At 46.9% G+C, this 8,345-nt stretch overlaps 1 protein-coding gene across 1 annotated transcript; it reads right to left on the bottom strand.

Annotated features, from left to right (window-relative positions):
- Window positions 1-913: 913 nt before the first annotated feature.
- Window positions 914-3,992, bottom strand: LOC117652347. Its single transcript, XM_034397191.1, has 5 exons — window positions 2,025-3,992; window positions 1,802-1,939; window positions 1,549-1,716; window positions 1,303-1,464; window positions 914-1,210 (listed from the first exon to the last, which is right to left on the bottom strand). The coding sequence occupies exons 3-5, from the start codon at window positions 1,627-1,629 to the stop codon at window positions 1,094-1,096; spliced, it is 360 nt and encodes a 119-aa protein (XP_034253082.1). The 5' UTR covers window positions 1,630-1,716; window positions 1,802-1,939; window positions 2,025-3,992; the 3' UTR covers window positions 914-1,093.
- Window positions 3,993-8,345: the final 4,353 nt, after the last annotated feature.

Below are 8,345 nucleotides of genomic sequence, written 5' to 3'. Positions count from 1 at the left end.
GTGGCAATGCTACTACGCAGCGCGACTGCAGTCAGTTCGGCGGCGTTGCAGAGTGGGCGTTGAGAGGTCAGCAGCAGCAGCAGTGCGGGTGGTTTCGCGGGTTCGACTCGCGCTAAGGGTGTCGTGGGTTTTCTGAATCGTTTTTCTCCGGCTTTCGAACAAAGGCCAACAGTGCATGTAAGACGACGACGCGGGCCCAAAAGGGCCAGAAAAAGCGAATTGGCCTTACGTAGGCGGACGGTCCAGCATGGGCCCGAAGGGCCCAAACCCAGCAAAAGCAGGTCAAGACGGGGGACCGAAGGTCCCCCGTCGCAGACCGCTTAGCTTTTGCACAGCGGGCCGAAGGCCCGCACCCGGGGGGTCTGGGGGGGCGCAGCCCCCCCAGCGAGCGAAGCGAGTTCTTATTAGTTTGCCTTATAACCTAGTGAATGAGTGCTGCACTGCTATGACTAAAAAACCAACTTTTTTTGAGGAAATTCAAAATTAATTTTGTCTGGAATCATATCAGAAGTACTCAGGCTTGGATAATAAGACACCAAGAGGAATAGGAGAATTCAGTTTGACCCTTAACAAAACTTGAAGCAACTTCGGCTCTAAATCTGCCGCAAAACCTTTAAGTCAAATTCTGAAGCAAAAATTTTGAAGGAGTGAATATATTAGCATCAAACTTTGCAGAGAGTGGCTCTGAACTAAAATAAAGCTTCTCAAATGAAAATGGAGTCAAAGAGTCAATCAACAGCTAAAAAAATTTGAGTTCCTCTCAAACACTAACATGAGACAAAAAGTCAAGTATGTAATCAACATGTTAGCTCTCTATATCCTAATTTCATGCAAGCATGACTAACACTTGGATTTGTAACAAGAACTGAGAGTCTGGAAGGCCATTGTCAAAAGATATTAACGTTAGAAAATCTTCGGAAAAGGATAGGAAGAAGTCACACAGGATTGAGAACAAAAGCCCATAAATTTAATAAAAAAATAAAAAAAAAACGATGATTAACAATAAAAAAAAGATGATAACACTCGATTGATTGGTGGGCAAAAAAATAAAATCACAGATTGATAATCACAGAATCAAAAAAATCAAAACAGATCAGCAGCAAGGAGGCGGAGAAGGAGGACCATGTCGTCGCAGTCCAGCTGCAGGGTAAGGCTTACAGTAGTCACGCTTCTTATGATTCCGCCTCTTTCCTAATCGACTGAAGACAGGCTGAAAACGAAACATAGGAAATGGTGAGAAAGAAGGACAGACTGATAGATAATACAATAAGATACTTGATGGGAACACACAGTGATACTTACACCACTTGGCCGCGCCTTTTGAGGGGAATACCAAGGAGGCAGCGACAAGTCGGGCATGGACAGTGCCCCTGGTGGGGTGGGCAGCAACCCCTTCCTTGGATAAGAATGATACCCCGATGGAGGAGAAGAAACAGCCTCCTCAGAGGGCGCAGGCACAAACACCTGAGAACATAAAAAATAACAATTTGGTCAAAGGGAGCAACTTGAGGGCAATAAGGTCACTGACAATATAAAATTAATACTTACATCAATTACTGAGGGCTGCAACAACAAGCTCTTTGGTGGAGTAGGCAACAGCCCCTTCCGGGGATAAGAAATGCCCTCCATAAGACCTAATGGGTCATTTGAGGGGGGCGGAACCTCAAAACGTGGAGATGATGATACATCCGCATCAGAGGGCGCAGGCACAAACACCTGATAACATAAAAAATAACAATTTGGTCACTGACAGCAACTTGAGGGCATAAAGGACACTGACAATAAAAAAATTAATACTTACATCGACTAACGGCTGAGGAGATGAAGGGGGAGTTGGGGTACATTCCCCCTCCTCAAGGGCAGCAATCTCTCGAGCTTCCACCTGGGGGATCGAGCTGCATTCCCTTTCCTCAAGGGCAGCAATCTCTTGAGCTTCCACCTGACACGAAAAAAACCCACAGATAAGACAATGGAAAACTGATTTTTAAAAATTACGTATCGTAAAAGGACATAAAAGTACTTACATCTTCAACATCCTGGCATGAACTGTTCTCACTGCTAATGTCCGACAAAAGCTGAAACCATTAAGGGTACAAAAGGATAAGTTTCATGACATAGAAATTGGCAAAACACGAACCCAAAATGGAAGCTTAGAAGCCAAACTGCCAGTTTAGGTTGGTGAACGAAAGCACAGAGCAAAAAGGCGAGACACTCTAAAAAAACCCTTGAATGCATTTAAAAGCGCAGCTGCAATTAGAGAAACACATGCTGACAGTTGAGCTGTTGACACAGCTTGACTTACTCATTCATGGTGAAGGAGATGGCGATGAACCTAACCCGCCCACACACACTTTTGGCCAAACTCATTGAACAACAACAACATAACCAAACTTTCATTGATTCGGGACGATGGGTGGCATGCCAAGACCACCCGACATGAGAGAAAATACTAAGGAATTTACTGCAATCTAAAAACACAATGGACACGGCGCAGCACGCCGTCAAACACTAGAAGAGAAAAAATAAAATGGGCAGGCTTAGCCCAAGCAAGGCGAGCACTGCACTGACAGCAAAAGAGTCGCCAGAAACGAGGCGAGAACACAGTGACAGAAACAGAGTTTCCATCGTCGCCGATAACAAGGCGAAAACACAGCGGCGGCGGAGCCTCCGCAACAGACAAGGAAATTGAACACTGGCCCACAAAGTACACTCGCGACACATTTCGAGAACGCGGTTTTAGAGTAACGAAACACTGACACTCGCGAAAATTCGGCACTGATTCTAGATTCACACAGCTGGAAAAGGGAAAATAAACGGAGCATTAGTTGGTGAGAAAACCAACATGGCGACGAGGTTAGAATTGCCTCGCGCAGGTACGAAATCGGGCATAGCTTCGCCCTTCAATAATAATTCATGACACAAACGGACAGCGTTTCACCCTACTTACACCAAAGAGGTCTTGGGGATTGACTTCGCATGTGATTTCTTCGTCCGACTCAGAAGAGGCGTACGCGTCGCGAAGGGCATCCATGGCGACCGACGGATAAACAACAAGTGGCTGCTTCGTTCCCGTGCGGAAGCGGGCAGGGCGAGGGGAGAGGAGGAGTGGAGACCGGCAGCCAATCAGAGCGCAGGACAGAAAACCGGCACGGGCGAAATTCGTTTTATTTCGCGTTCGCGCGCGTATTGAATCGTTCCGAAGAGATCAGAATGTACCGAACACATGTAGAAATCGTCGCAATGCAACTTTTTTACTTCCTTCATTCAAATCTAATGAAATAACAAGGAACTTGTTGCGCCGCCAGAGGCTTTTGGGTTGGAGACTACACGGCGCTGCCGCTCGTCGCGTATTTCAGATTTAAAACAGATACATGGCATGAAATAAAATGTGCGAGGTGAAACATAAAATAGGAATGATAGAATATGAGTGCGTCAGTCAAGAGACAACTGAAAAATAAAACTAGAGAAAGAAACAAAGAGTCGGCTGATTGCCGCTAGCAGACAGCACCGCTGCGCAGTGCGCGCATGCGCAGAGGCGGAGTTTCCGACCGGGCCGGTAGAGCGCGCTGGCAGCGCTAGCGGCGCGGCGGCATTCAAAACGTGGCGGCGGACCGCACTCGCGTGCGTGCCTCCGTGTCATGCACCAGGTGAGACCGCGGCGTCGGACAGGTACAGACCTGCTTGGGTTAGGTTATCCTCCGAAAAGAAGCTGCGGCGGACAGGTACAGACCTGCTTGGGATCCGAAAAGTAGCTGCGGCGGACCCGCTACAATGGGCCACGAAGGGGCGGATCCAGGTTGCGACTTAGGCCCTTCAGGTGACTTGGGCCCTTCCGGTGACTTAGGTTAGGTTAGGTTACCCTCGCAAAAGTGGGCGACCATAAAAAAATTTTCACCAAAAAAAAAAATTTTCAACAAAAAAAATTCACAAAAAAATTTTGAGAAAAAAAATTCAAAATGGCGGACCCGCAACAATGGGGGGTCAAGATGGCGGCCCGCTACAATGGGGGGTGCGATTCTCACGTTTCGGGGTAGTTTTGACGTCTCTGATTTGCCGAAAGTGAGAAATATCCAATTAAGTTTTTCTGATTATTAGGGCCCTGGATGATACTAGAGTTATGGCAGTGGTATTTATGGTAAAGACCTCGTACTATCTTCCTAAAAACATGAGCCATAAGGTATTCCCATACGTTTTAGTGGGTGTTTTGATCACGGAAATTACGTTATCACGGAAGTTACAAAGTGTGAAAATCAGCTTTCACGGCTGATTTGGGCTTGCTGTGGATTAAAAGTCGTTCCAGGGTCAAATGATACTCTAAGCCCGACATTTAAGCGGAAAATTTTTTCACTTACTGCTGCTGCAACATTGGGTAAACGGTGCCACGGAAGTTACAGGTAATTGTTGATACACGCCATTTTATAATGCTCTAGTCCGCTTTGAGACCGTGTACAGCATGTTAGATTTCCGCGACCCATGCAATTATATCCCAGGGACTCCACTTTGATGGCTTGTGTTATGGAAAGTTAAAAGTTTGGCTTGGGGAGAAGTCCAGAGCTCCCTTTTCGACATTTGTGTAGCGAAATTGAATATACGGAGGACATTTTTCGTTGCAGCATAAGTACCTTTGAAAGAAGTCTGGCGTATTGGTCTTTTGTTGAAATTAGCTCGAGACATGCCAAGCTTCAAATCCCCATCGACAGTTGGCAGCATTTTCGAACCACACCGCCAGACTGGGGGCGGAAAGTTGGAGTATGTTCTCTTTGGACAATCACGGAAGTTACATTTGGGGTATTCCAAACACTACGTAGACCAATCCAACGAACGTGAACTTTTCGAAATGTGTGCGTTTAGTGGGCAATGGCCCTCCCTAACATCAGAAACAAACCCCATGTCGATATCTGCGCTCGTTTGGGCACAGGAGTCAGAAGAAACGAAACTACCCCGAAACGTGAGAATCGCTCCCCTAAGAAAAAAATGCACTGTTATTGTATTAACGCAGACTTACATGTTGAGTTCTATACAACAACCCATTATGCATGGGATCTCAATTTCTTCATGGGATATTAGAGGGACCTAACATCTCCAACAATGTTATCAAAAAGTTCCCCATATACAATAGAGCTGTAAAGTCTGCATGACCATTGCAAAAATCTCTCTCTAAATCTGCTGAGGCGACTTAATACATTCCGTTAGTTATCCGCCACTTGTGTAAAGACTTAGGTAAACCATTGTACCGCAGTAAATACAAATACAATTAGGAACATATTTACAAAATTTTATTTACACACACAACTCATCATATCACAGCCACATCTTCATTCACACACGCACACACACCATTCATCTCTTCAGCTCCCATACCAATCTTCACTCTTCCCATCTCCTCATTCATCCAATCTCTTCACTCACAGCCATTCGTCACCATTCATTCTTCATCATATTCACTCATCCACATCCATCCTCTCAATATCCTCCTCCCACTCCATGTCCTCTGGCGGTGGTGGCTGGGGGCTGCGCTCAACAACTGCAACAAAAAATACACTTCATTACCCAAATGTCATGAAGCGAAGGGTGCTGTTAAAATATTACCCTGCTTAAAATGGGTCTGGAGAAAACTTGTTAGAAATATCAAGTCCTACTTAGTGAAGATCAAATCATGATAAGTGAAGGCACAGGTCAACCTAGTGAGCCACAAATAACTCATTATGTCTATATCTTGTAAAACCTATCTTGCGCATACTGTTAGTGGAAGGTTTGCGCTGGCATTTCTCTGTCGTTAAATTCATTTGTAAAAGATGTCAGCATCAACACCTCAAAATGTCTATTACGTTACCACTGAGTAGCTTATCAAGTTAGATTGTCAGTAAAATATTACAAAAAGAAAGTTCTAACTTAGCAAATGAAAGCGACATTCAGAGTGGGAAAGCATAGCGATGGAATGTAGTGGACTCTAATGCTATGAATGTAGATCACCTTTTCTTAAATAAATAAGTGGCAGAAAAATGCCAACGCCAGCCTATCTCGACAATGCGGAGGAGAGGACAGAACAATACCAAGGCCATCTGCGGCCAATTTGTACATGCAGGGGGAATTTTTAAGATACCTCAAACATAAGCTAGAAGTGGCTCCTTGAATGAGTTCCGAGAGAGAGGCATGTGATTCCAAATGTTTAATTCCAATGTTTCCCTTCATTATCATTTCAATCCATCTTTAATTTTCTAACAAATTTCCTCAGACTCCATGTGAAGAAAGCATGTAACACTCCGCGTTTCGGGGGACCATTCTTATTGCGCAATGCGCCCCGGGGGGTTGGGGGGGGGGGGGAGGTCACGCAGGACACACAAGACGTGCCCTGCCCCGGCGGGGCGCAGCGGGGCGCGGGCGCGGTGGGGCGTCGCAGGGTGAGGCGGGGCGGGGCGGGGCGGACGGATTCTACTTTCCCCTTTCAAGATTCCAGTGTCAAGTTAAGGGTTGACCAAGACGCTGGTCGCGGTGGCTGGCAGGGGCGGGCCGATAACAAAGGCCAGCATGAACCTCAAGGGGTTACCGCGCGCTTACGAAACACACACTAACACACGGGCCAGGGTGGCGCCCCGCGCAGCAGGGCAACATTCCAATGACGGCTTTGCACAAAGGCTGGATCTCCCCATCGCATTACCCCCGAGAAGCTCCAGACAAAAAAAGCCACTTGGTCGGCGACATCCTAGGAGCGGGCGCTTGTGGTGTTTTATCGGTTCCTTGTATGTATACGAACTGCCGAAAAGACACTTGGACGAAATCCGATACCCCCTGTGGCTTTGGTACGGGTCTAAACACCCCCAAAACAGCTGTTTTCGAGGGTTTGGGACTAGATGGGTTCTCGCAAACCGAGATCCAGAAAAGTACCCAAATGGGTCTCAGACACTGAAAAAAAATGCGCTCTTTCGAATGCCGTGTCGAACGAGGCTCTACGACGTTGGGTTTGGATGCTACGGGCTCTCAAAGTTGCTCAATTTCACTATTTTTACTGAAGATTTTAGCGTATCAGGGCCGTTTGAAGTAGACCATCGGCGATTTCGCTCCTCTTTGCTTTAAATGGTGCCTACCCATAGGTAAACACCCCCACAAAATTTCAGCCATGTCAGACAGTTATTAGAGGAACTGTGAACAATTTAAGTTTTGGGTTATTGTACCACTGGGTTTAGGTGGTTTTGGGTCCGGAAAAAAATACTTTTCTTAGCTATCTACTTTTGATCAGCACCTCTTGAAACGCCTTTTTTTTTCGAGGACAAACTTGTCTTTTTCTCGAAGTTATGTTCCAATTACAGCTAGAAAAAGACGAGTTTGTCCTCGAAAAAAAGTTTTGAGGCACCACGTTAAAAAGGCGTTTCAAGAGGTGCTGATCAAATGTAGATAGCTACGAAAAGTATTTTTTTCCGGACCCAAAACCATCTAAACCCAGTGGTACAATAACCCAAAACTTAAATTGTTCACAGTTCCTCTAATAATTGCCTGACATGGCTGAAATTTTGTGGGGGTGTTTACCTATGGGTAGGCACCATTTAAAACAAAGAGGAGTGAAATCGTCGATGGTCTACTTCAAACGCCCCTGATACGCTAAAATCTTCAGTAAAAATAGTGAAATTGAGCAACTTTGAGAGCCCGTAGCATCCAAACCCGACGTCGTAGAGCCTCGTTCGACACGGCATTCGAAAAAGCGCATTTTTTTTTAGTATCTGAGACCCATTTGGGTACATTTTTGGATCTCGGTTTGCGAGAACCCATCTAGTCCCAAACCCTCGAAAACAGCTGTTTTTGGGGTGTTTAGACCCGTACCAAAGCCACAGGGGGTGTCGGATTTCGTCCAAGTGTCTTTTCGGCAGTTCGTATACATACAATGGACCGATAAAACACCACAAGCGCCCGCTCCTAGGATGTCGCCGACCAAGTGGTTTTTTTCGTCTGGAGTTTCTCCCCGCTCCCTGGTGTTCGCCGCAGGACGCGCAGCGGACAAGGACCTGTTGCGTCGCGACAATGCAATCTGTCGTTGAAGTTCCACCCGCCAGTATCAGGCCCTCCAGACGCACCACGAATCGTGTGAAATGTGACGGCTTGGGTACTCACCGATGATGATCACCAACATTTTGTGCGGTCGTGCGGCTGGTGCGACTCCTCCCTCCGGCGTAAGGTTCTGATCTGCACTATCCTGTCCAGGGCGGCAAGCCCGCCGGGCCGCCCTCCGCCCGGGGGAGGGGGAGGACCGCCAGTCTTCCGCGAATCGGCGAGACAGGGCGAGTGCATGGCCCGCCGGCCGCGGCGCGACCGCGCCGTAGCCCAGGCCGTTCTGTCTCTGTTGCACCCCTCGG

This window comes from Thrips palmi, unplaced genomic scaffold (genome assembly GCF_012932325.1).
Source record: "Thrips palmi isolate BJ-2018 unplaced genomic scaffold, TpBJ-2018v1 HiC_scaffold_7, whole genome shotgun sequence".
Lineage (NCBI taxonomy): Eukaryota > Metazoa > Arthropoda > Insecta > Thysanoptera > Thripidae > Thrips > Thrips palmi.
This window is presented reverse-complemented; position numbering and strand designations above follow the sequence as displayed.

Excerpts from the sequence above, each read along its gene's own strand:
- LOC117652347 (XM_034397191.1), bottom strand. The coding sequence starts at position 1,629 with ATGGAGGGCATTTCTTATCCCCGGAAGGGGCTGTTGCCTACTCCACCA. Across the intron at positions 1,465-1,548 it reads TGCAGCCCTCAGTAATTGAT|GTGTTTGTGCCTGCGCCCTC; the intron begins GTAAGTATTAAT and ends TTATGTTCTCAG. Across the intron at positions 1,211-1,302 it reads AAAAGGCGCGGCCAAGTGGT|CCTGTCTTCAGTCGATTAGG; the intron begins GTAAGTATCACT and ends TTTCGTTTTCAG.